General features: G+C 39.3%; 1 protein-coding gene across 3 annotated transcripts in view; it reads left to right on the forward strand.

The window, feature by feature from the left end:
- Positions 1-710: 710 nt before the first annotated feature.
- The window catches only part of ltbp2 (latent transforming growth factor beta binding protein 2), an 83,215-nt gene continuing 55,959 nt past the window's right edge, over positions 711-27,966 (forward strand). For all 3 annotated transcript variants that reach the window (XM_023951596.1, XM_023951598.1, XM_023951597.1), the window contains exons 1-3: positions 711-1,448; positions 5,412-5,485; positions 15,865-16,135. In XM_023951596.1, the coding sequence (XP_023807364.1) occupies positions 1,078-1,448; positions 5,412-5,485; positions 15,865-16,135 (716 nt within the window). In that variant the 5' untranslated portion in view covers positions 711-1,077. The remainder of the gene's footprint in view (positions 1,449-5,411; positions 5,486-15,864; positions 16,136-27,966) is intronic.

A 27,966-nucleotide genomic window follows, 5' to 3' on the forward strand; every position in this document is an offset into this window, starting at 1 on the left:
TACACTCTTCAGATTCTAAATCTGTATCTCACAGGATTGGGCAAAGTTTGCACCATGTTGCGGATGGAAGATTTTTGAGCAAAAAATGTTATTTGGAAATTTTCCTGGGTAAAAAAAGCAATGAATCTATGAAGAACTTGAATGAGAGGAGTGAGCCAATTGTCTCTGGGCTGTTCTCAGATCTGCTGGGAAATGAGAAATGTGCTGTTTTCAGACAGTCAGGGGGGGGGAAAGTGATGATGCAGCATGGATTGAATGGGATCTGTTACATAACTTGACCAGTTTTCCAAGAGGCTCAGTCTGAGTTTGAACTTCCAGAATACAGTAGCATGTGAGTAAACTCACAAATATGCAGGTTTTATAGGATATCTGACAAAGATAAACTGAAGATTTTATTTATGGTGCTTTTACTTGCTCAGGGAAAATCCACCCAAATGATCAGTCCAAAACCTGGTCAAAGGGTTTTTATTTTTTTATATTTACTGGAAAGCCACTGGAAAACTGTGGCAACCTTTAATTTTCACATCCTAATACCCTTTTCAAAGCTAATCTGATAGCTCCAGTTCAGTAAACACACTGCAAAGGTTAACGCCACACGGACAAATCTGTGCGTAAATGTGTGTGTGTGGAAGTAACAAAGCGCTCGACAAGGGGGAGTTTCTCCTTGAAACCCCGACAAAAATTCCCAGTGACTTCAGATCCAAGGAGGTGGTGATATTCATGGACGCACGAATCAAACTCTCTCATTTGGAGCGCAGCCTCAGCAGCCCTGCAGTCCGCGTGCCCGTCTCGTTCTGGCACAAACCAAAACAGAGGGACTAACGTTGGCTTTAATTACACTTTTAAATCGGCGATCGGAGCAGTGAGGGCGATTCTTTCCACACTTCTGGAGTGATCATCTCTCTCTGAAGATATATTTTAAAGTCTGGCATTATGAAGAGGTATCCGGTATTCTTTCATCCTTGGGAAAGGATGCCCCCCTTTTGAGCTCCAGCTGACTTATCAATTTGAATATTATTTCTCGTTTGATAAATTTATTTGATCTTTCAAAACTTTTTGATTATTTAAACAAAAACAATGGGCCATGCAGGATTTGCTGTCTTCGTGGTTGTCGCTGTTGCGCTCTTGAGCCTTGGCGGCGCTCACAAGGAGACGACAGGTGAGAGGGAAGAGGGCGCCCAAACGGGGCAGCAGTCCCCGGGGATCAGTCAAGGTCACCCGTTCTCATCCACTGGACATTCACCGGGGTCCGAGAGCCCGCTCCTCTCTCCCAGAGCAGCATCACCTCAGGATGGACACAGATCCAAAACTCCCCGGGAAGCGCTCGACTCTGCGCCGAGAGATGACACACAGCGCGCCGTCAGACACCCGCAGAGCCAGCAGCAGAGGACCAGAGTCAACCGCAGGCAGAGCAGCAAGATCAGCTCTGCCAACAGGCGACTCGTAGGGTAAAAGCGACATCCACATTTCTGGTCCTGAAAGTTCAGTCAAGGAGTTTGTTGTTTTACTGCAGCCAGTATGAGTCCACGTGGTTTTACTGTAGTGTGGCCGTTAGACTCTGATTGGGTGGATTATAGTATATTATTATTTTAGTTATGTGATGGCTATTTTTCTGTATTCTGTCTTTCAGTGTCATATCTGTTCCACAAAGAAAAAATAACAACCAGCAGACAATGCAGAAAGTAAACACAATGTATTCTAAACATTTTAATTAGTCATAAAGACCAACTCCTATTAAAATGGGGTTTTTGGAGTTTTAAACATCATGTCCTTGTGAAGATTTTCAGGATGGAGGACATATTTTAAGACAGTTAAGCCTAAAATTGCATTTCTGGGTTGTTTTTTTTCTTCTTCAAACTGTTAAGAGCAGGAGCAGACAAAACTGTAGGTGTGACCTAGAAGTTAGTAAGGCAAGCCATAAGCTCCCTGCTCCGCTCTATTCTGATGCATCCACTTGTAGATCGCTAGAACTACTTCTTTTTTCTTGTCTGAGCAGGCATCTGGCTCAAAACTGTACAACTTGATAGCTCCACTATTACACCCCATTTAGTAATGTTAAATTGGGGTTGTGAAGGGCTGTAAGCTAGAAGAAATAGTAAACAAAGGAATTTCTGGAAGTAGGGGCAAGCTTACTCCTTGCCAACAAGCATACCGACAACTCAGAGGCAAATTTCTAATGAACTACTACCACTCTGCAGAAAGTATCTCGTAAAAAACGACTCAGGTTTTTAATTTTGACTAAAATGGCATGATAATAATTGAAAGACCACTGGAAATCTTCTTACAATAGATCAAAATATGATCAGAGTTGTTCAGTTTTTGAATGTCCATAATTTGTTGCAGGGGTTGTAAGTGGACATGCAATGACAGCTGAGGCCTGTCTGTGTAACTAATGCATGGCACATTTGGTTTGGTACCTGTAGTGTGTTATGTTGGAGCTATGGCTGGAGAACATTAGCAAATTCACACAATGATCAGAAACACCTGTTTTTTCTGCTCCCTCCCTCTTTTCCTCAGTTTTTCTAAATCCTAACAGAGTGATGGGTTGTTTCCATATAGGATCTCTTTTATTTGCATTAAACAAAGATTTTTTTGCATCCAACCTCCTTTGCTTCTAATAAAAAAGCTTAAAACTCACTGAAAGGCGGAGTATTTACACAATAATCAGAGGTTTTTCATAGGCCACCTTGGGGTGCAGACAGTGATGTATAAATATGTGTGTCATATAGTAATTTTCTGATGCAGAAAACAGAAAGAATTAATTTGTTGGCTGTAAAACCATGCATTTTATGTATAATTTGTTGATTATAGTGTCCAAAAATCAACCATATCTCAGTTCATGACCTGCTTCTGACCCCTCACCTGGCAGCTCAAATCTTCTGAATTGCTTTTGTGGTACTGGACTCAAAAGAAACATCAAAACAGCTGGAAAAGTTACCAGCATTTACTCCTTCAGTGTACATTTCACAATGATTTTACATTATGCACTATAAAAAGGTGTAATCCATCACCTTTTCAAATCAAAACATCAATGAAAGCTCTCACAATTGCACCTTGTTCAAGTTTGACCTGTCTGCTACAAGTAACGTGGACAAAAAATATCTGTGTTTACTATTAGACCAAGGTGAATGGCTTGCTCAATAATGAAAAATAAACATCCCACCATTGAATGAATTCAGTTTTTTGGCTTTATCAAAGTCTAAAAGAAGTTTTTCCATCAGCCTTTTTGTTACTATGCATAGTGACTTCAAAGAATTTGATTAATCTTTTAATGCCTGTCTGCAACCGCTTCCTCCTGTTTGGCGTTGCAGGGCAGATGAATCATCTGCTGCTTGTTAGTGAAAGTGTTTGCGTGACACATTTTCTTCTGTAATTCCCACTCAGCTCACTCAGTTACTGTATAAAACAGGCAGTCCTGAATATGTTTGGCATCTTTTACACCAAACATGACCCTGCATGGGTACATTTCTTTTTTCTGCACACCTGTTTGGTCAGGGACTGATCCTAAAAGCTCAGATGTAAAAACAAAGAGTCATCAGCATAAAAACGTAGCCCAGAGCACAAAAATAGTCTCTATTACATGCTTAAATCCCACTGTCTTTGGCGTGGGTTTGAGAGCTTGATTTATGTCAAAGTTTATCCTGCACGAGGGTTCTGACCAACTTGACGTTACCCCTGTGATGCCTTACTAATAATTGGAGCATCCAATGAATGCAGCCAAACTCAGGTCAACGAGTCAGTCCCTGTTATCTTATCAAATCACCATGAGTCAGACATCCACTTACTGAAATATTTAGTCAAAAGATGATGAGACGCAGATTCATGGCAGCGCTTTGAGTGTTGCCCCGGAGATTTTCTTGTGGTCTGGTGCTTTTCCATCTGTCTTGCTACAGAAATTGGTCTGTGCTACTAAAGTGGATTATAGGTTAAACCATGCTGTGAATTAAACAACAGATGAGTCCAAAGAGTGATTTAAGAAGGGTACTGGGTGCTTTTTTACTGTCACATTTGTCTCACATAATCCCTTAATGTTAAAATAACTTTGTCTTTAGGATTACTTATCTGTTTTCTCATGGAGTTTTGTTAAGCCGGTATCTTAGCTGACTCATAAAGACTAAAGTCTAGTTATACCATAATCTCAAAATTGTTCATAATTACAAGTACGCCACAAGAGACTTTGCTGAAGAACTGCAACAGCATTTTTTCTTGAGATTCACAATACCATAACATTTTAAGATTTTGAAGACATATGTACATTCACTGGACATTTTTTTAGGTACACCCTGCTTTTACCGGGTTGGACCCCCTTATGTTTTTAGAACTGCTTTAATCCTTGGTGGCATAGATTTAACAAGGTTCTGGAAACATTCCTCAGAGAGTTCGGTCCATACTGACATGATAGCATCACACAGATGCTGCAGATTTGTCGGCTGCACATCCATGATGCCAATCTCCCGTTCCACCACATCCCAAAAGTAATCTATTGGGTTGAGATCTGGCGACTGCGGAGCCCATTAAAGTCCAGTGACCTCATTGACATGTTCTAGAAACCAGTCTAAGATGATTCCTGCTTCATGACATGGTGCCTTATCCTGCTGGAAGTTACCATCAGAAGATGGTACACTGTGGTCACAAAGGGATGGACATGGTCAGCAACAATACCTACAGCAACAGGTAGGCTGTGGTGTTGCAACCATGCTCAATTGGTACTAAGGGAACCAAAGTGGGCCAAGAAATACCCCCCACACCATCACACCACCACCACCAGCCTGAACAGTTGATAAAATGCAGGATAAATCCTTGCTTTCATGTTGTTGATGCCAAATTCTGACCCAACCACCCGAATATCGCAGCAGAAATGGAGACTCATGGACCAGACATTTTTCCAATATTCTATTGTCCAGTTCTTGTGAGCCTGTGTGAATTGTAGCTTCACTTTCCTGTTCTTAGCTGACAGGAGTGGCACCCATTGTGTATTCTGCTGTTGTAACCCATCTGCCTTAAGGTTGGGCATGTTGTGCGTTCAGAGATGCTCTTCTACAGACCAAAGCATTTCTGCCCACAGAGCATACACTCACTGGATCTTTTTCTTTTTCTGACCATTGTCTGTAAACCCTAGAGATTGTTGTGCATTTAAATGTCAGTAGATCATCAGTTTCTGAAATACTCAGACCAGCCCGTCTGCTATCAACAACCATGGCACATTCAAAGTCACGTAAATCACTTTCTGGCTCATTCTGATGATCAGTTCGAACTGCAGCAGATCGTCCTGACCATGTCTACGTGCCTAAATGCACTGAGTTGCTGCTATGTGATTGGCTGATTAGAAATTTGCTTTGACGAGCAGTTGGACAGGTGAGCCTAATAAAGTGGCCAATGAGTGTATTTGACACATATTGTCTCTTTTTCAGGCCTAATGTTTGTGGCGGACAGCAGTGCTGCTCTGGTTGGGCAGTGGCTCCAGGAACCAACCGCTGCATAAAACGTAAGTTCACCCTAACGGTGTAACCCAGAATTCTCAGTGTTTACTCTAAACAGAGAAAAAAAATACATTACAAAGAGACTTCCATTGGTCCTGTTTTTAAGCTTAATTTCTTTGCACCATTACAAACCAGCAGTGAATCTACTTGGAAAGGGAAAGTCGTTTGTTCTGTCTCGTAACTGAAATTTTTGGAATTCTTTCTTCTTCTTCGCTGAGCCTAATTTTTGGCACCCAGTCTATGCAAAATCACAATTAGGCAGACATGCATTATGCATATTAACAGTCTGGACTTGTAAAATTTGACAGCCTTACAATGTCGTGCATTCAAGCTGAAAAACAACACTCTAAATGGATGCTAATGACCATCCTGTCAAGTGTAATTGCCCAATGAAAGTTTTTCTTGGGTCTTATTGCCCCACGGTGGTGTTCATCACACAGAGTTTGCCTTTTACTTTTCATTTGAGTTCTTGCTTGAAAATTACCAGCATTTAACACTTGGCTTCTTTTTGACATCGGCCTATAATTGTAGGTGGAACTGATTTGTCTTTTATTTGACTGCAGCTTTGCTGGATTTACTAACTGCCAAATAATTAAATTACAAACAGGAGATTCCAGCAGTAAATTAGGAATTCCCTCTCGGAACAGATTATATGCGGTATAGAGTGCAGATCTTATTTGATTTTAAAGATCTGTCTGGCTAACCTCAAAGTTGATGAGAAAAGTCATAACAGTTGTAGACCTGTTCTCCAAACGGGTCCTGAAATAAATATGGGCACACCACAGTTACCCTGAAGTTTTATGTTTATGACCCCCTATTGTTTCCTGCAGTCTGAAATAACATGTTGACATAAAAAGCTATTTTTAATTCTGAATCTTAAAATTTTACAAGTAACCTAGAATCACATTTATTGCAGAGAATTCAAGTCATGCTTTAACGGTTTGCTGTTTCTTTCTCTACTAACGATATGAGACATTCGAGCCAACAACAAGCTGCCATTCCTCCTACTAGATCTGACTTACATCAACCCCCTGCAAACCTCCTTAAGCTTTATTTACAATGCTGCACAGGACATCTAATAAGACATTTTTCTTAGTTCTCACTGAATGGATACATTTTTGGAATCAAACATAGCATCTGATCTGTCCCAACTTGGCGGATGCCATATCTTCTTTAGCTGTGGGAAGTTTGATGTTCTTTTTGCAGCAAGAGATGGCAGCAAGAGAAAGTATAGTCGTATTGGAAAAAAGAACAAGAACAATCCTATCGACTGGGAGCAGAACTGAAAACGTAACTTGTCGGGGATATTTTTTCTTATAGAAGAGATTGATGTAATGTGTAATATTAACTCAGCTGCAGTCTTGAACGGGGTGTTTTGGATCCTGACTTCCTAACAATACCTCCTTGTGCAACTAGATTGACCCCAGAGCAAATACATGTCAGCAACTGGACCGCTTCTTATCCAGCAAGTGCGCCCACACGTCGCAAAGACACGTGTTTAGAGGAAACGATCTGCGTGGGCAGATGTAGAGATTGTCACTTGGCTTACAACAAACTGGAACGTGCCCACGTTTTGGCAGGTTTCCTGTTGATTGTCTCTACTTCAGGGTGGATGGATTGCAGACTTTTTGTGTGCTAAAGCAATGAAGAAAGCTTGAAATTGTTTTTTTTTACTCAAATCATTGATCCAGATTAAAAAATTCCTTCCCTTTTGTCCGTAAAATGAAGAGCACGTGTCATTTTATTCATTTTTATTGATATTTTCCCTGCCAGGGAGCACTGGATGTGCTTTGGTGGGAACACAAAAGTATGTGGAATTGGCTTGATGTCACTGCAGAAGTTCCCGTGAAGATGTGTCTCGTTTCTGGGTCAGCACTTGTGCCTAATCCCCACTTTGCAGAGAGTCAGACAGTCAGAGGAAGAGTAGGGGGAGTCCATATTTCAGCCTCGCCCTGTAACAGTTCAGGACTTTGTGACAGCTGCAGGACTGCTGCCGACAAGTGTTTTGAGTAGAAAAAAAACGCTTGTTCTCAAAGCCACAGATGTTAATTCACTATGAAATCTCTAGATGACTTTCCCATCCACTTATAATTGTCTAAGCATAGCAGCAAAAGAAAATTTGGGTCAGTTTGTTACAACTGAATTCAGAATGGATCATGAAAGTATTTTTACAGCTGTTTAAACAGAAAAAAAAATGAAGAAAAAGCTGAACGTTGGTTCAGAGGCAACAAATCTTTCTTGGTGGTGTTGGTAATGTTTTCTGTTTAAAAAAATATTAAGTTACTTGACAATAGAAGTAGAGTGGAAGCTTGAATTGCTGAGTTGTTTTTGGGTAAATACAGTAACCCTCAATTCTTGTGCAACATTTTGTGGAAGGGAAGAAAGCAACTTTAGAAGCATTTTAAGCTTCTGTTCCTGCAAAAGAGTTTCTAATCATATCTTTTTCTCTGCACACTCTGAACTCTTTAATGAGTCGCTAAGTCTCAGCAACTTCAGCTAGAGGTCATCTGGCCAGAAGATCATATGATATAACTGCAAAACATGATCTAAATCACAATTCCACTCACAGATTTGGTTTACAGATTAGTGGTTGAACAAGCTGTTGCCCAAACAAAACCTATTTGACCTTGACCAAAGACAGAAATCCAAATTGACTTCTTTTTATCTCTGTTTTGGATTCTTGGATTTTAATTCCAGGAAAACCAAAAGTGTCCCTTATTTTCGGTTAACTGGTGACAAATCATGGCATTGTTTCATGTGGTTGATATGCTGAAACTCTTATGATCTGCAAGAAGTCCTTTTTTTATTGTTTTTTCTACCTGATATACTCAGTTCATGCAAAGAAAATAGTCCTCAGCTGTGTTATAAGGATAAATACATAAATAATTGATACTTTATTTATCCCACAATTGGGAAAATCTTCTCTGCATTTTGACCCATCCCCTGGGGGGAGCAGTGAGCTGCAGACTGGCTGCGCTCGGGGGGCGACAGCTGGCTGGGGAGAGCGGGAATCAATCCGCCAACGCTTCGGTTGTTGAATGACCTGCTCTACCACCTGAGCTAAACTGCCTCCCTAAAGGATAAACCCTAACACAAAAATCAAATAAAAGCAAAATAACTATCGAATAAAGGTTTTCCAAAATTGGTGATAAAGGGCCTATACATCCCCCAAAGTTTTCAGCACCTAGCAGAATGAGTCATTGCACAATGTTCTTAAGCTTATACAAAGGAAATCACTTAAAACAATGTTGATACACACAGTGACATTTTATATAAAATATGCGGGGTCACTTTTTAATACCATCGTCTGTCTTCTCTGGAAATCACTTTATACTAATTAAGTATTTCCATGAAGCAGCTGAGTCATTTTAAAATATCTCATTTTAAAAATTATAATAGTTAAATCGATATTTATATTAATCAATATATTTGTTATTAGGTATTTGTGTTTGACTTGAATAAGTTTGTGGTTAATCATGACATGCCCCTTTTGGATGTTTAATTGGTCTTTCTGACCAAGTCAGTGAACTGGGTCAGTACTCTTCTGACCCTAATTTTTTCTACAGTAAGTCACTCAGAATTTGTTCTAGGACCATAAAATTTTGATTCCATTTTGGATCAAAAAGGGGTTGGTACTTCCATGAAAACTTTGAGACCAAAACCATGGGGTGTCTCACGACTTTGATGTCACCAGAAAGAAGTTTGGTGGGATTAGTTTAGGTCATGCCTTCCTGCAAATTACCTTGATAATAAAGGTTATTCAAGCCAATACACTGTATTGCACACCTATAACACGTGTAAATATAGAAGTATCCATGTTTAGCATGTATATTCCACCAGGAACTATAACAATACATTTTTTATATCTCGGATTTAGTCATAGAACAATTTCCCAAATCCCCATCAAAAATCAACCCACTGACAGACCAGACTCAAAAAGTCTGAGTGAGTGAACATTATTCAGAAATTGACTACCAACCACTTTAGTGGGACATGCTGTGTACTGTAGTTCTGGCAACTTCTGTTTTTCTTCAGTGTGTGCTGTTTAGCTGTTGATATGCATGTTGACAAATTCCTTTTCTGGTATTTTCCAATTTCCCACACACACTGGGAGCAGAGTAGAAAAACTCACGAAGGGTCTGTGTGACACAGATTTAGGCTTTTATTTTACCAAGGTTTAAATGAAAACTTGTGATTTTTCGCAGCTGACTTCCTTTTTAGCACAAAACACAAAGCAAAGTTTAGTTAAAGTCTGTTACATATGGGGACATGCTGTGAATATCACAAAGCATGAAGGCTGGAACCTCCCTTAACACACACATGCGGCCTGGAACTTGCTTCAAACCAGTTGTTCTTTATAGGGTTCAGATGAAAGGTGTGTGATTCATGTGGAAGATTCAAACTGTTTTTAGTAACCAATAAAGTAAAAGATGATTGGAAATAGTTTCCCTCTCTTTGTTCAGTCTTTTACCTTGCTTGAAGTGTGTTTCTATTATCTTCCTGAATCTTGATTAGAAAAACGGGCAAAAGCAGGGGTGTAACCATTTCTTGTTCTTCACCTTTCGTCATATCCCTTCAGGGGTCGCCACAGGAAATCAGCTTTCACTAATTTGCACAGGTGGTTTGCCAGAGATTATTAGGCCAGATGCCCTTTACTGACAGTGTTTTATTCAGGCTGGGGACCGAGACAGGGGGACTCAGACTTGGGTCCCCTTGTGTCTACATAGTTGGGCAAGAGTCTTGCCTTAGGACCCACACTGGATGAAGCTCATTGCACCCCCATGTGCCAGTCCTGCACTTAACCAGCTGAGCTATACAGCTGCTGGTTTAACCATTTCTAAAATCTTCAAAAAAGGTATTTTAGCTGAAGAAAGCTGTCTTCCCAATCTTCAAATTAGAACTCCAAACTGTCAGTTTTGAGCCATGTAAAACACAAATTGAACCATTGTTAAATGGTAAAGGGCTTACTACTGTCCTTGAGTACCATTCAGCCATGCACACACACATTCACACACTCATGGCGCTCCACTGTCAATAACTGGCGCCAACCTATAACCACCTGAAGATCAAAGGCTTTTGCATGTTCTTAAAACTAGTTTGTGTTTCATTATTTTGTTGGTGGGTGCTCATTATGTTTACCATGTAAAGTTACAGCTTTTGCTATTAAACATAGAACTTTGAAGCTGCAGCAGGATAATTTAACCTGAACTGATATTTATCCAGTTGAGTATTGAAGGGTTAATTTCCTTCTTTTGGTGTCACATGTGGAAAATCTTTGGGAAAGCATCGAAAAACATGAGCTTAGATACCTGGAATTATTTTGTGATATACTATAAATAATTTGACACCAATTAATGCAACAAAAGTGCACATAATGTTGATAAAAATCCATCATGCTGGTATTTCTTTTTAAATAAAATAAACACAAAGAGCTTTGTGTTCAGATTAGCCCAACTAGATGCAAATTGTCCAATTTGACCCCCGGGAAGGAATGGTGCATAGACCTTTACTAGCATTTATAGATATCAGATGGAAAATTAGTATCTGTATCGAATTGCTGTGTGATTAAAAATGGTGTATTATTAAACAAAGTTAATATTTCAAGGGCCAGAGTGAGGAACCCTTATATTTCGTGGTGAGTCATGTATTTTTTCACATAACAAAAAAAATATTTGGAGTTTTGAAACATTCTTGTGAACAAAAATAAGAAAGAAAGTTACATTTCCTTCCAAAATGTTTCAATGCATGAGAAAAAAATACTTAAAGTCAGTGAGAACCAAGCCAACATGGCAGCATTCTCAGTTTTACAAGAGAAGGAGGAGGTTTTAAAGGCGCTGTTGTCTCTGGTGACATCACTGAACCGAGGCTGAAATAACTGCACCTCAGACAGCCACTGGGCCCTGCTCGGCTTTTAAATGTCGTGTGTTGGATTTGTGGGGGTTGTGTGGTTTACAGTTTGGGGGCAGGACACTCTTTTGGCCGCCCTGTTGAGAGTTACAGCCCATTAGACAGATCCTGTAATCAATACACACTCCATCGTCCGGAACCCCATCATTAACACAGGCGCTGGACAGCTCACTCTCAGTTTGTCTTCCCAAACCAGGAGTGCTGCTTTCTCCACTCCAGCTGGTGCGTCTGTTTGTAGGTTGCAATTGAGTTCTGTTTTGGCATCCTGCTTCACATGTTTTTCTAATTGCTACCACTGAGAAAAGTGTGGCGAAAATTGAGGTTTCTGGCCATCTGGGCCCAGATATGTTACCTAAGAGCCCCTGTCTCATTTATTTGTACCTATATGAGTGAGAACCTTTTCAAAAAGAAGTCATTTCTGCAAAGCAACAGGATGTTTTCTGCTTTTATTATTAGCTTTAAATGTAACACAGAGCATAGGTGAAAGGAGCCCCCCCCCCCCCCCCCCCCAAAAGCAAGCTTAACATTAATAACAAGCATCCTTCAGTAACGCACATGCTCATAGAGGCCACTTTGTGTTTCAGGTAGTTTTCGAAAACTGACTGTATATCATAGCACCCTTCAGCTTAAAGACCATATGGAAGTGGTTGGGGTCTGATCCCTCAGGAGATGTTTTTTTTTTTTTTTTGGTAGGAGGAGGAGGGGGGGCGGGTTGGTGAACACCACATCTCATAGAGTCAGCTTTACAAGCTGTCTGCATACCCCCGCCCCTTCCCCCAAATTCAGATATCCACCACAGAGCGTCGCAGCATGTGGCCCATTAAAGGCTGAATGTCTGCGGGTGTTCAAGAGACATAATACGGTATAGCTAAAATTAACACACACTCGGTGGTGGGTCAGCTATAGGTTAATAAAACACACAGGGTTGAATTTGGCTGAAAGAATGCATATTAAAAATCCAACAAACTAGGAATAATCAATTCATGTGGTGAAGGAGTATTTTTAAAGGACTTACAGAAAAAATATTCCATCTTTTAAATGTTTTTTTAATCATATTTCAAGAAAAAATTGAAAGTTTGATGAACAGAGTCATGAAGGTTTGCTCACACAATGCACAGTTAGCATCTGGAATAGCTGAAATGACAGCACTTGGACTGGCAAGCATGTGGAAATCACATGCTGCAAAGAGATTAACACTCACTTGAAATAATTACCATTGAGAGGCAGTTACATTAGCTGCTCAATAGACCAATTCTTACTTCTCCAGTGGACAGGGTTCAGATAAGAGGTGAAATTTCAAGCTTGTCTCCCCTCCTTGCCGCTCACTCTCAAACATTTGACCTCTTTCTTATAATCTGTCAGTTTGCACTGTGCCTCCTGAGGAGAGGCTCCCGCTGTCCTCACAGGTGGTCCGGCAGACTTTGAATTCTGTCAGAAAGGTTTTACACTTGTCCTTTTACATTCTGTACATTGTTGTGCAAAGCTTCTGCTGTTTCAATGGGGTTTGGCAGAGCCTTTAGTCTTGACCGCTTTCCTTATTTTACTAAATTGTGATTGTGTGGAGTGCTGTCAGATAGTAGTGAGTCCTTCTAGAGATTATTTTCATTAAGCTTTTATTGTCAATATTATTTTCAGAAAGAGCAAGGTTGTCTTTGGCAAGACAGATGGCAAGACCTCTGCAGAGTCGAGAATTTATTTTAGGGTTTGAATTGTTTTAGATATTTTGCTCAGATTTCTTCTTGTTTGATGAAAGGAATGTAAAGATTTAATAGTTGTATTTCTTAGAGAGGAGGGGATTTCAAGTTGGTTGTAAATTCCATGGAAATGAAGGCAAATATGAAATTAAATTCTTGTGTAAGATCAGACAGAAATGGCAACATTTAATGTGAGAAAACTTAAAGTCAGTAAACAGAGAGCTAAAACCTACTTATGGTAACCTAAAAAGCAAAAAGGTTCTTCTTTGCTTCACATTGTTAAGGAGGTAATGTTTTAAAACATCAGTAAGAACCCAGACCGTTGCTAAAGCATATAAACCATTTAGAGCTTTATAATTTAGTTTTCTTTTTGGATTTAAATTAGATTGTATTTGCAAATTATATGAATGGAGTTTCAAGACAAAACATACACTATATTACCAAAAGTGTTCGCTCACCTGCCACGTGAAGTAAAGTGCCATCCCATTCCTAAACCATAGAGTTAAATAGAAAGTCCGTCTACCTTTTGCAGATATTACAGCTTCAGCTCTTCAGGGAAGGCTGTCCACAAAGTTGAGGAGTGTGTTTCTAGGAATTTTTTACCAGTCTTCCAGAAGCGCCTTGGTGAGGTCACACACGGATGTTGGTGCAGAAGGCCCGGCTCTCAGTCTCCGCTCTAATTTATCCCAAAGGTGTTCTATCGGGTTCAAGTCAGGACTCTGTGCAGGCCAGTCAAGTTCATCCACACCAGACTCTGTCCTCCATGTCTTTATGGACCTTAAAGTATTAAGGCCTACTTTCATTTTGCAGTCTATCTTGTAAAAAAAAAAAAAAACAATGATGTCTGCTCAAAGTGCACTGAAGAGGTGAAGCCAAAAAACTTGGCTGTTTTTCAGCAATTAGTGTTAAGTCTCAGTAATATGCTATTAGTCAGTGTTTACTGGCGTGTTCAGATTAGCACATTTGCATTTGGTGGGTGCAGAGCTTCAGTCTGACAGTCTCCTCTTTTCAGATGACTGGACGTGGACACGGTATCCAGAAACTTGGCCACTCCGTCTCAGTTGTAATTAAGGCTGAAGTGGCAATGCCAGGAATGTTTTCCATTTTTTCTCTTTTATTTCTGATGGATTCTCGTTTTATTATTACTGCGGCAAAGTAGTAATTGCTGCACATATTTGTGAAATGGATGGAATGCGAGGCAATTAGTTTTAATGATGTGCAAGAAAAATCTGCACGACAGCAATTACTGTGACAATGTGTTCAGCAGCCCAGAGGCATGTCCCGGAGACAACGGAGATAGGCAGGGGCACTGTATCCTTTAGTTGCTGCATGTGGGGCGTATGTGTTAGCCATCAAGTCACTGGTCTGTCCACTCCTCTGTCAGCACGAGTGATCCATTTGTTTGGTGTCAATTCCTCACCCCACAGCAGAAAACGGGTCACTGAAAACTTGCCCCGTTCTGGTTCTACTTTTAGTATGGTTGGTTTTTAACGCGTTAGCCATCTACCAACATCATGACATTTAACCAAACACTAAATGTAACCTGTACTTTAAACCGACTTTTTTCCCCCACACATACTCCTTTTTTATGCCTTTTCCTGACAAACTATGAAGTTAAAAAATTTCAAGCTAGATTTTCTAAATTTAATATCCGATCAAAAGAAGCTGTGGTTTTTTTGAGGTGATCCTGAACATTAGCCTGACTGTGAAGCATAATAGAGATGTTATCGTCAGATATTTGCGTCTCGTCTTGCTGGTTTTTCAGTCATGCTATATTACGCTGAGGCTTTCTGCCAAACGTTTTTATTTCACGAGAAAACCACAACGCTGTATATTTGCATTTCCATTTGGAAAGAAATGTCAGATCATTCTTGAGTTATGCTTTTTTTACCCCAACAACACATTTCCAGCATTTTCTTGCTGAAAATCATGGGAAACCAAAGTCTGAACCCCGCTTTTCAATCAACGACAGGACCTCCAATCAACGACAGCGCTCCTGCCTGCGATCTGTCAGTGTCCACAGCATCTGTGTCAATAAAATTCCATAGCCTTGTTGACAGAGTGCCACTGTTTGTGTAAGCCACCACAGACCAGTGGCCTCATGTGCTGTTTGCGGACAGTGCTGTTAACCCGCAAGTGCCGTCTTCTGCATGATTTGTGACACACGATCGGCTTGTTTATTTGAAAGTGCATGCCGCAGAATCTTACTGCACATGCGGCAAATGGAGTGCAATGGGTCCAACTGTAGATTAACACATCATGTTTTCCCAAGAGGATAAAATACCATCAGACCTTTGTGTTTGGAGACTACTAATAAATGTTATGCACATATTAGCCTTGACATGTAGAGTAAGCCCTGTCTGATTTTATTTGTTTTTTAACTAAATAATAAAAGCCGTCTCAGTGATGAAGTGTTGAACATTCTCACATGTACACCTTTTTTTGGGGCTTTTGTTTTATGACCACTTGTTTTATGAGCCTTCCTGTGTTATAGCAAAAACGCACTTTGGATTTGAAATCAAGATCTAGAAATTTCTGATCTGGAGCTGCAAGCTTTACATTATGATAAATTTAATAAAGAGAACATTTACATTACAATTGGACATGGCGCCTAAACTCATGGCCTAACGGCCCCTCCAGGCTTTCTGGACATAAATCTAATAGAACTCACAGTTGTATACATCCAATCCCAATGTTAGGATTATAAAAAAAGTCATTTCTGCACCTTGGTGTGCTAACATGACCTATTGACACCCTGATCTGAATCTCTGCTTTCTCCTCAGCTGACTGCCAGCCCCCCTGCCAGAACCGTGGCTCGTGCAGCCGGCCACATACATGTGTGTGTCGCTCAGGGTTTCAGGGCCCCCGCTGTGAAGATGTTGTCCCAGAGCAAGTGTACATTCGAGAAAGAGGCACCCTGAGGCGCATTGAACCTGGAAACAACCCCTTCCAGAGAGACAGACCGCAGAGACGGCCATCAGAGAGGGATGGCACCGATGCTACCAAGGCGCAGACTCCACGACCTTCAGCCTCCAAACTGTCTGTCCACTCTGGGTAGGTGGATCCAGACTTTTCACATAAGTGCCACAGGAAAAAAAACATACCAATAAATACAACTGTTGAATTTTGCTTAAATGTGAGCTTGTTTTGGTTATCACTATTAATCCTTTGAGATATTTTTACCTTTAACAAATAAAAAGTAAAACATGTAAGCCTAGGCTACCATTTGCCAGTATGCTTGACAAATATAAAATGACATAAAATAGCCTTTGTTACATTTTATTGCTATAAAGGGGGAACAAAAGCAACATTTTAATTTTATTTTTTCTGCAAACTTGGTCTCTTTTGTTAAATATAATGTATTGAGTAAACAATTGCTCAGACAAAGGCCTCTTTCAGTTCATTCAGCAAATTTTCCAAAGACTGCTAATCAGACAGGCCTAATAGGTTCTTGGCTTCAGTGACTGACTGTTTAAGTTCCAATCATGTTGGAAATAACTTTATGGTTTGATTAATCACTTTACAGTGGCGAAAAGGATATTCCTGATCAAGGATGTTGAAAGCGTATAATTGTTTCCGGGAATACTATGATGGGTTGCTATTGCATACAGTTTCAGACTTATCTTGTCAAATTGCGCTCGATGCTGGACTCTGGCCCGGTGCTGTTTTTTGGGGTTTTTTTTTCTTCCTGATTTGCTCACAGACTGTGTAAGGGCCATAATTTGTTTGGGCACTGAGGTCATAATTCACCATTTAGCCAGTTTGTCATCTGGGTAATTTCTTTTCACCAAACCACAGAAACATTCTCAATTATTCCTGACGTTTACAGTGCTCCTCTTCCTAATTGTGAAAGTTTTGTGTCATCTTGGGCTTTTGTTTGTGCCATAGAAAGGCGCTGGCCAAGTCATCCATGTGTTTGTAGTAGCTCGGTAAAACACTACTAAATCTTGACAGATGCTTCATGAAAGAGTTTTCATACATCCTCCTACCCAAAGCAATTATCCCGCAGTCATAGTAAATCTTCTAATCAATACAAGATCTCCAGAGAGAGCACAGTTGCGATGCATATGTTTTCTTTGTTCTTGACTCACAGGACATATTTGTGCACTGAGTCACAAATCTGGGATAAACAGAGGGACGAACTGCAAGTTTAACGTTCCTGAATCACTAATACCAGTGGCATGACTGTGTCCACTATCACAAATGTTGGAGGTGACTAATCGTCTGCAAGAGGTGCTTTGAAGCTTGTATTGAAATACTCAACTAATCCAAGGGTTAGATGATTTAACAAGCATGTGCCACTTTTCAGGAAAGGCTAAAAACCTTAGCCAAAATTGTAAAACTTCTTCAATTTGACTTTAATCACTAAATTCTTTGAGGACTAGCTCCTTCCAGAAATAGTTAAAGCCATTGGAAATTGCTGCAAATGTTTTGCATTCTGTCAATCCACAGTGATTTGAGTGGGAAAATGCTGTTCTCACTGGATGGATGCTAGATCTGCATCATGGTTTCAAGCATCAGAATGAGGCTCCGCTGTTTCTAGGGTCAGAAAAGCAGAAGTAATGCGAGTTCATTAAAATGATAGTCAAATAACAGGACTGGTTCCAAGGCTAAAGAAACAAGGGTTAAGATGAGGGCAGAAGGGAGGAAAGATGCTCGAGCCCAGATGCCGTATATCATGTCGGCTTTGCCTCCGCTGATATAGTGAGGGAGCAAAGGCTGCTCAACGCATGCAGCACCAAGCCAGGCCTCTTTTATTTTCCCCTATTAAAGAAAGTGTTTGGTGCAATGTATGTCTTTCTTGGAGCAGGCTTGTTGTTTTGTCAGCAGTTCCCCTGTAAAAAACCCAGACAGTCAAGTGGAGCCACACACAGGAAAAAGCAAAAGCCTAACATTATCTTGCTCAGTTGTACTTCTAATTTTCTAGACGTTTTGACTTTCAGAAATTATGAATGTCTTAAGCTCTTATGTTTCTTTCATTGTACTGCCCATTATTTCTGTTTTAATACAGAATTTAGAGGAGCTTAAGGACAGAGATAATTTTTTGTGATGACTTCTTCATCGATTCTTAATAAAAAGAGAATCTTTTATTATCACATTAGTGAAATTAGTTCTATTTTGATCCATTATTGGTCCTTATTTTGTGCTGGAGTCACAGCTGTTTAGACTACATAAGGCATATACAAGCCATGGCCACATAGCTTAAAAAACCTTTTGTGCAAAGGCTGTATGTTTTTATTGTTGTTAAAAACCCACTCCAATGAAATTTTTGTTTTTTTGTTTATTTTACGGTTTTTAACATGTTCTTGTGGAATTTTTCTGATGATGGAGGACATATGTACAGAAAATGCTTCTTAAAATTGAATTTCTGAGTATTTCTTTTATTCAAATAGTTGTGAATCAGAATCCGCTCCAATCCAATGCCTTTGCTTGTAGATACATTTATCCATGTACGTCTTCATTTTCCTTGTCTGAGCTGACATCTGGCTCAAAATTGTTCAAAACTGACAGTTCCAATAGTGCCTGCTATTTTTGTTGAACCCGTAATGTTAGGTTGGGGCTGTGTTCATATACTTAATCTAAAAAACATACTTTTATTGAAGAATTTAATTAATCAAAATGCAGTGCATGTACTATTTTGGTAATTTGAATACTATTTTGTTATTAAAATTGGTTCCCAAATGGCTGTTTCTGTCATAGTCTTGGGTGTTTTGGTGTTGGTTGTTGCAGGTTGATGTGCTCCTGATTGGGTGCAGCTGTTTTCAGCTGGTTAATTGTGTTGCAGGTATTTGGGGAACCCTCACAATGTCACTGGTGTTGGAATGTTTTGTTGGTTTCCTGTGTGTCATGTTTTGAGTTTTGGTGATGAAAGTATTTTGTGGAAACTGACCTTCCCGGATTTGGGTCATTGGTGTTTGGCGTCACGGTCTCTGGCTATTAGCACATCTAGCTTTGTTAATAGGTACTGCTTGGGGCCAGCAGCATTCCCATATTTTGAGTATTTCTAGAAATTTTTGACATTGCTCATGGAAGTCTTAGGTTCTGAGAATGACGGAAAACTTTGATGTTGAAACTGGCACTTATTCATTTTGTTAATAGCTGTAGTTTCTTTGAAGCATGCGTCTTTGCTGCTGGCTTGGAAATAATAAAAAAATTAATGTTGTAGAGAGCCAAATACCACGTAATGTGATTTACTATCACCTGCCCTTTGGAACAAATCCATTTCCCTGTGATTCTGTGTTTCCTTGTTGGCCCTGTACTTGGAAGCAAAGCCAAATCCATCGCCTCCCTCTTGTCCTTCATCACAACACTATTCTCCCTTTTCTCTGTTAACACATCTCTGCAGGAAACAGAACAGGGCAGAACAGGATGTGCATGCAGGTTACCTCCACAAAAGTCATGTCTCTATAGTCTAAATGACATTATCAGACTCAGGACAGCTGCCAAATATAAATATGACTAAGCTGTGTAACGTTTGAGTTCAAGTCTTTTTAAATTTTTAATATAATGCCGTATAATAATGTAAATAGCAGGTTTTCTCTCTTTACTATAACTGTATTGTTTGGGTTAAATGAGGCCGTACCTAATCTCTATTTTGTCCAATTTTATTTTTGTTATTTACATAACAGATTTCAAAATAACAGAACTTTTTCAATAGCGTTTGCAGATCTAGCCAGAGCTAAAAACTAAATTAAAATGCATCCAAGTGCAAACAATTGTAGCCAGATCATGTGCATCCAAGTGTTGAATATTTCAACCATCCCATGTTTAAATGTTGTGGTTAAATTGTCAAAACCATTGAATGCTGGAAGATATTGAGCTTAAAGACAGCTCTCTTGCATGTTTTTTTTTTCTTAAAGAAAAGTTTATTATTATTTTACTTTAATTTTTCCATTGATTCAGTTAGCACTAATGTGTCCAGAAGATTGTATCATGTCTGCACTTCTTTATTTTCCCTGAGAAATTGTTGCTGCCAAAATCTACCACAGCTTGTTTTGGAGAAATATTGTGTTTGTGTTACCAAAGAGCAACACAAGTTAAGTTGAGCCTGCAACCAATTTTAGATCAGAAAAATAAGTCCACTTTTCTTATCAACAATTTAAAACTGTTATGTTGTTTTAACAACCTTTTTTTACTTGTGACTATGTATTAAGTTTATGTGGCCTGTTCACTTAAGGTCACTCACACAATTTTTTTTCTTTCTCAGAAACATTATTTTTTTTATTCCCACCCCTGACAAACCGTATCACCTGGATAACTATGAGAAACTTTTTCGCTGTTCTGCACACTTGTGTTGAGTTTTGATTTTTCCATCTATTACACTAAAGTGAAGGTGTAACCGAATTGACAAAAGTCAGGGAGACTTTAAATGCAGATAAATGTTCTTGTTGTTTGTTAAAAGAAGAAAAATTTCAAACTCGTACATTTAGAAATAAAACTTTCATGTAATTGTTTTAAAGGTTGATTAAACACAGTTCAAACTGATGCAGTGCTTTTTATCTGATGATTGCAGAATGCTAATTGTCACATTTCAAAATGTATTGATGTTCTAACCAAAACAGAAGAAAGTTTCTCAAAGAAGAGTTAAAGAAAATGGGTAAAATGAACAACAGTTCCCATGAGGGAAACAGCACTTTTTTATATGATTATTCATGTGTGATTAGACTGGAAATGTGCTAAAATGGTGTCAGGGTAACTGGTTCTCTGCTTGCAGGTATTTGCATTGCATGCTCTATGTTACAGACTTAGTGAGAGAACTGTGTCAAATGAGCAACCCAGATGATGACTAGACGGTCTCTGTAATGGGACTAAGGCTTCATATGCTTTAATAACAAGGCATCAGAGTGAACGTTTAGGCATGAAAGTCGATATCTACCTTGTATGCTAACAATTTTTGGGTGTAAGCCAGTGAAACATGAGCATATGGACAGAGAAAGACCACAAACCATCAATATTCTCATCCCGAAAGGACAGAGTCCCATGGGTAATTGGCTTCCTGCTAGGCTAGAGCAAACAAAAGGCCAACGACAATCAAGCTCTATGCATAACACTGATATGTCTGTGTCCACTGCAGTGTTCTCAACTCCCTGTCCGAAACACATGGCTTGTGCCGCAGTGCCAGCAGACTTTGTCCCTGCAGCCAAATCCTTCTCATCACACTGGCTTTTGCAGCTGTCAGAGAGGCAGTTGTAAGGAGGAGGGCAACTAGCCCAGAATGCTCTCCAGCTCTGGCTCTTATTTGGATGGAGACAACATCAGTCAAGCTCATCTTCTCTATATGAAGCGTAATGCTGACAGCAGGAAACAGCAGTATGGCTGTGCTGGGACCAGTTAATCCACTCAAACGTCAGGACACTTAGTTTCAAACTAGACATAAATACAAACTGTACCCAAAAGCTCAACATTCAAAACATTGACTTTATAGGGATTTTTAAAATGAATTCATCTATAGTGTTTACGTTAAGGAATGTCATGTTTTTAAAAGTTAAACCTTTTTCTTGCTGGAGGCTGTTCTGCCTCAGAACAGTCTGACACGTGAGACTGATCGTCCAAAAAGTCTCAGCCTTAGTCAGCGTTTTGTAATGGCTCTTCCTGCTGACCTGTCTCGTGGCATTTGACTAAGTGAATGATCACAGCAACTACAATAAACTGAAGAATATTGAATGGCCTTTCGGCTCATGCCTCCAGGCTTTTTGATTCCAGCCTCTGAACCACAGTTACCACACTGCCCTGCTTTCGTCCAAATCCTTGGTTTATTGAATTTCTTTGAAAACTTTGTAAACGCTCTGCTGGAAGCAGACAGATTGGCACTCGCATGATCATAATTAAGCTATTTGTGAATGGACTGCAGTTGTCCCGTGTTTTGATCATGCAAACCTCAATGAGGTCAAATTTGCTGAAAATCTGTTTTCATGCTGCTGAGTAGAAGTGCTGTTCCAACAAAGTCATATCTTCATTTGAAATATCTTGCTTGATCCAAAGATACTCTTTTCTTTTTCATCTTTTTTTGTTTTTTGACCTGTTTTTTATCGTCCATTAGATCCGTGGTATCAACCATATCACAATCAATTCAACGTTACAAAACATTATTATTGAATTCAGCTTTTGCCTGCCAGTGAGACTCATTGGAGTTTATACTTGCGGCAAATGAATAGGATGCAATCTGCAAAAAGCCTTTGACACACCCGGATTTTCACAAAGGGAAATATTCTACCAGGACCTACAATTATCCAAATCATTATGACTGGAGATGTTATCAAAAAGAAACAGCCGTAATTGCTCACTGATGTTTGGTCTTATTTTGCAAAGCGCACGAGTCTTGTTTGTAGACAGAAGCTTCTTATTTCAGGAGCTACTCAGAGGAAAGGGGCATAGTATGGATCACTGACACAATGTGGAAATTATTTTATTTTTGGTCATTTTTATTCAAGAATGGCAATGTCTTTTTTATTTACCAGTTTACCTCCTCAGTCCATTCATTTAAGATGAGTAAAATGAAGCTGCATTAACTGTAAAGTGCAGTTTTTATGCATGAACTAGAGCCTGCCTTCTTTCATGTTAAACCTTTTCATTTATTGTTTGATTATATATTATATATTTAGCATTAAAATGTTAGAAAGATTCAAATTCAGGCTAAAATTATTTTTGTACAGGGCATGAAAGCTGAAAATCTTTATGTACTCTTTTCTTTTTATCTTTTTTTTAAAGGGATTTACTTGGGTTTTTCAAACCACATATTTTGAATATAGTGTTTTATTAATTAATAAAGTTTTATTTGCATTACTTCTAATTATTTTTTTTCATAGTTGTTTTACTGACATAAGCATGATTTTAATCAACGAGCTTTAAGTTTGTCTTCTTCTGTATATTTGAATCACTGTGCAGAATTTCTGCTGATCGAATAAACTTGCTTTGCGATGTTGTTTGGATCTTCACTCAGAAAAGAACATTCTTTTTTTTCCTTTTTGCAAAACAGGCTGTGATAAAAAGTTACAACCTTTCTGTCAAAGATTAAAGGTCTCAAAACTGTAATTTGGGGTAGGACTATAATCTGAAAGAGGCAGGTTTGTAGCTGTTTTTGAATTTCACACACAGGCTAAGTTTACCGAGATAACGTGACTTTAGATTTTTTTTTTTTTTTTCTCTAAGAGAAGTGCAGCGCTGCAGTGCAATGATGGTGTTTTCATACTTTTTGGAGCAATTGAAAGAGTCAGCTTCAAAATTTTACCTACAGAAGCACTTATGTGCCTGATCCTTGTCGTACGTGTGAGCATGTTCACTGGCTAGACCACTCTTAACATGTTGATTTCCTGCAACTGTTGGGTTAAAATTTTTTAAATATTTTGCAGTTTCCACATTTTTTGAACTAAGAGCCACTTACTTTGTTTGATGTCTTAAAAGTTTAGTCAAATTTTAAAGCTGCTGATCACAATACGAGTGGAGTGTGCACATCTTTGTTGAAGCTCTAGAATAAAATCTTCTGGGATAAGTTTCAACAGTCTGCAGTCTGGTTTTGTCTGGCACCATCTGTTTGCAAAAGCAATTATAAAACAAAAAACTTTTATTTTTGACTTTCTCAACTCGAATTTGATTGATGTAGATCCTAAAATAATAACTGACATTGCCACACGGTTTATGCCCAGTCAGTTTCATTAACTAATTTTATTGATTTTAGTACAAAAACTTAAACGTCTTTAGCGAATGTCTTTGCTTTATTTAAAAAACATTTGTTTTCACCCAAGTGCTTTCTTAAATCTTTTGCCATCATATTTGCCATGAAAGTTTGAGATGGTTGAGCTGTACAGAGCTAAAAGTTGATCAGCTAGTAAGATTGGTGGTTAGCAAAGTCATAGAAAGGAACATTAGTGTTTTATCAGAATAAGGTTAATTGGTCCAATCTTTGCTTTACACATCCCCTTTGAAGGCACCTTGTTGAAATCTAAATCTGCCCCTAAATGTGTGCACTTTTTTGTGTAGGTGTATGTTTGGCTTGTGATGGTAAACTGAACTTTTAAGACTTGGTTACAACAAAAAAGGCTAATCATTCCAGGATGAAGGGGTCCTTGTTTTGACCGGTTATAAATGTTGTGTTAGTTGCATGGGGTCGCCACTCATCACTGCAGAGGTCAGGCGCAGTCCAACACAAAGACAAATGTCAAGGGATGAAAGTGACAAGGCTGGAAGTTAACCCAGACTGGGAAGCTGATGCCAGAAACTTCTGTCTGCTGTCACAGACAGTCTGCTCAGAGCCAAGATCCACACTATCTCTTTAGATCAGTCACTTTTTTTGCACTGATGACTATAAGCCAAGAATGCCAGGCATTAGATGTTGGTTTAGACTTTGTTATTCTTAAACAATTCAAAATGAGAAATGACTTTTGCCAAGTTGGACCTGTACTGAGCTGCACTGCTGACAGAAGAGCCGAAAAACTGTCTCACATCTCCACACTGACCAGCTTTGCTGAGCCTAGAAGGAGTTTTTCTGCTTGGAATACATCAACTGTCGAGAATTCTTTATTCCTCCGAAGATTTATGTTTAGGCAGAGGATCACGAAGCTCCGTAGAGACTGAACCGTTCGAAAATGAATCAGCTGTGGCCCATACGTTACTTTGAAAGGCTTCATGTAAACACTGATCATAGAAAGTGGGCCACAGAGATGGTTTAAGATGTAAACTGTTCTTGAGGATCTGGGTCAGCATGTGGGGGTGTGTGTGTGTGTGTGTGGGTGTGTGTGTGTGTGTGTGTGTGGGTGTGTGTGTGTGTGTGTGAATCCTCAAATAAATCCAAAATCCCTCTGTCTGTCCAAGAGGTACTTGTATCCTAATGGACAACTTACAGATTCAAAACTGTTACCCTTAAGATGATTGAAGGAGATATTTTTCAAGCCTTTTCTTCAGCAGGATCCTTGCAGTTAAACAAAGCCACCTTGCTGGAAGTCACTTCCTGCCATCGCAGAATCTTTTTAAATGACAAAATGTTTAAAAAAAGAGACGTTTGGCATCTTCCCTTCAGTGGTCCATCACTTGTTTTCAGGACCAGCTTGTTTTGTCAAATGTTCCAGCTAAAACTTAGGATCAGAGGGTTTTAAAAAATATATTTTTCATGGTTTCTCAGCACTCTGTGCCTATTTTAGTTTTAATGATGCCTTAAATGGGCTGTTTGAGCTTTAAAAGTGTCTTGTTTTCAAGTCCTAGAATCCTGGAAGTGTTGCTCATGCCCCGTCATGGTTTTTGAGGACTAATATTCTCAGCTAAGTTCCAAGTTATACTTGTGCAAAGTGTTGGCTGCTTTATTCAGGTTCTTGGCCATTCCCAATATTTGTAATTTCCTCAGAAGTGCTGAAGTTTAAGCTCTAATTCTTTTCCGCATCTTAATGTGAAATCAATGACAAAAAGAAGATATAGAGCCAATGATCTCATGTCTGAGTTGGACGCCTTACTGGCTATCACTTTGAACAAGTGTTTAGCCAGAGAATTATCATATTTTACTCATTCACTGGTGATATAATGATATCTGAACAGTGAACAGAAAAGTTTCACCATGTTGATGATAGTGAAATAAGCTCATGAACTTTAAAACTCAAAGTAGTTCTAATAAAAACAATAAAATTCCATAACAATGCATTTGCAAATGTTAAAGACCCACTCCGATCCTCATTTAAAAACGCTATTTTAATATCGTTCTCAGTGGTCTTTTAATTACAATTATGCTGTTTTAGCGAAAATAAAGTAGCCTGTGTCGTTTTCTAGGACTTAGTTTCTAAAGAGAGCCAGTAGTTCTTTAGAAATTTGCCTCTGAGTTGTGGGTGGGACTGTTGGTTTTGCATGTTTAGATGCTCTCCCGCGAACTTAAAGCCCCTCACACCCCTAACCTAAGATTACCGGTGCAACAAAAATGACGCACATGATTAAAGCTAACCAGCCGTACAGTTTTTGAGCCAGATGCCAGCTTGAACAAGGAAAACAAAGACATATATGGATCTATTTGTCTACAGGTGGATGCTTCACAATAGAGCAAAACAGGGATATCATGGTCTGTTGATTGTAGCTTCTACAAGCTCATTGTTTTGACTGCTCTTGATTTTTTATGATTTTAATAACACTCAGAAATGCAATTTTAAGCTTAATTTTCTTTATATATGTCCTCCATCATGAGAAAAATAACACAAGAAGATGGTAAAAATGCCAGGTATATGATTTTCATTGTAGTGGACCTTTAAACGATATAACATATTATTGGGAATTACAAAAAACATAACTGTTTTTATATTCTTGTCAAATTTTAGCAAAATTTTTTCAAATAATGCAAGTTTTTTGTACCATCTATTAAAAAAAGGAACTTTACTTGAAGGCACTTGATTTCACCAAAGGTTTTGTCCATCTCTTTGTTCAAACAACAGTCCATGTCTTTCTAACTAACTGTGATTTTACAAATTGCTTTAATGCAGTACAAAGTGGAGGAGTGGTTCATCCTCAGATAAAAGGGCCTGGCTGTCTCTTAAAATGACATCATCCTTGCAGAGCATGTCATGTTTTCCCACCGTGCTCCATGAGCTGCAGTCACTGAGATGAGTGGTGAGCTGATGCAAGGAGGAAGCTTCTTTTGCTCATGAAAGTGAAAAAGTCAAAAGGGGCAACGTCTGGCTGAGGAAGTGAGGAAGGATGCTCACCGGCCAGGTGTTAGGTTTGGAAAGAAAAAAAAACAATTTGTAATTTAGATCGAAGTCTCTGACTGAGTTTGCAACTTCCTGCCTGTCCCTACTGCCACGACACGAGGACCTTTGGTTTCCCTTTCTCACATCCTATCCTGAGTTACCGCCCTGGGAGCATCTCACTCACCAGCTGTGAGCTCCAGGTGCCGCCTGTGGTCTCCTGTAACAATAGCATGAGCAACTTTTATCAAATGTTTTTCTCCCTTCTCCTGTTCATTTACCCTCCTGTCCTTATTGGCAGCAAGAATGTGGTTGTACTCAGGGTACAAAGAAACTTGCAGAGGCTTGTGCTGCATCTAACACAGCTGGGGCTGGGTGTGTGTGTCTGCTTTTGTGCTTGGAAGTGTGTGCACATAAATATTTTGTGCCTAAACCCCATGTGTCTATTTCCTGGTTAATATTATTGGTTACCTGGAGGTCAACAGGATTGATTTAGCTTCTAAATATACAATGTGTAGTTTGAATCTGCGCTTAAGGAATGTTAATGCACAGTTCTTATTCTCATTAGGACATTAATTACAGCCATGAGACCCCTTAGGAGCCCAGGTGTGTTTTGTAAAACCCTTTGTCTGCTCTGCTGGCCATAGTTTGTCTTTGCTTTGCTCTGGTAACTGTCTGTCAGGGTCGATCAGGGGAATCTAAATGTTTTTCCAAGACTTGGATCTAAGCATTCCAAGATCAATTCCAGAGCCTAGGTACAGCTGTCTGGCTGTCTGCCTGAGAGCCACTCATCTCTTTCAGTTCTGAACAGGGGTTTAGTTGTTGGTCCAAAATCTAACACTCCCCCCCTATAGTCATGGCCACACTCTGACTGTCTGCCCTAGTTTGAATACTTCCTCAAGCCCAGTGCAACATTCAGATTGTTGCTCCATGGTTTGCCACATCTAGACAAAACAAAGAGCTCCTGTTTCAGTCAAGCGAAACCATGGGGTTGATGGAAAGATCTGCTGTGTTTATTCACTTATTTTTCTGAGGTTGCAGCCTTACAAATACATGCATCCACCTACAGCCTGGGATTAGTGTTGTTTTTTTACCTAAGCAGATGTAAAAGTCAAATATTTTTTTATTTAGCTCAACATTTCATTAATTGCTCATAGTCTTGCTTTAGCAGATGATAACTGAGAAGCCCCTTGAGTTTAAATGATTATACAGTACAATATCACCTAATTAAAA

Source organism: Oryzias latipes, chromosome 22 (genome assembly GCF_002234675.1).
Source record: "Oryzias latipes chromosome 22, ASM223467v1".
In the NCBI taxonomy this organism is placed as follows: domain Eukaryota; kingdom Metazoa; phylum Chordata; class Actinopteri; order Beloniformes; family Adrianichthyidae; genus Oryzias; species Oryzias latipes.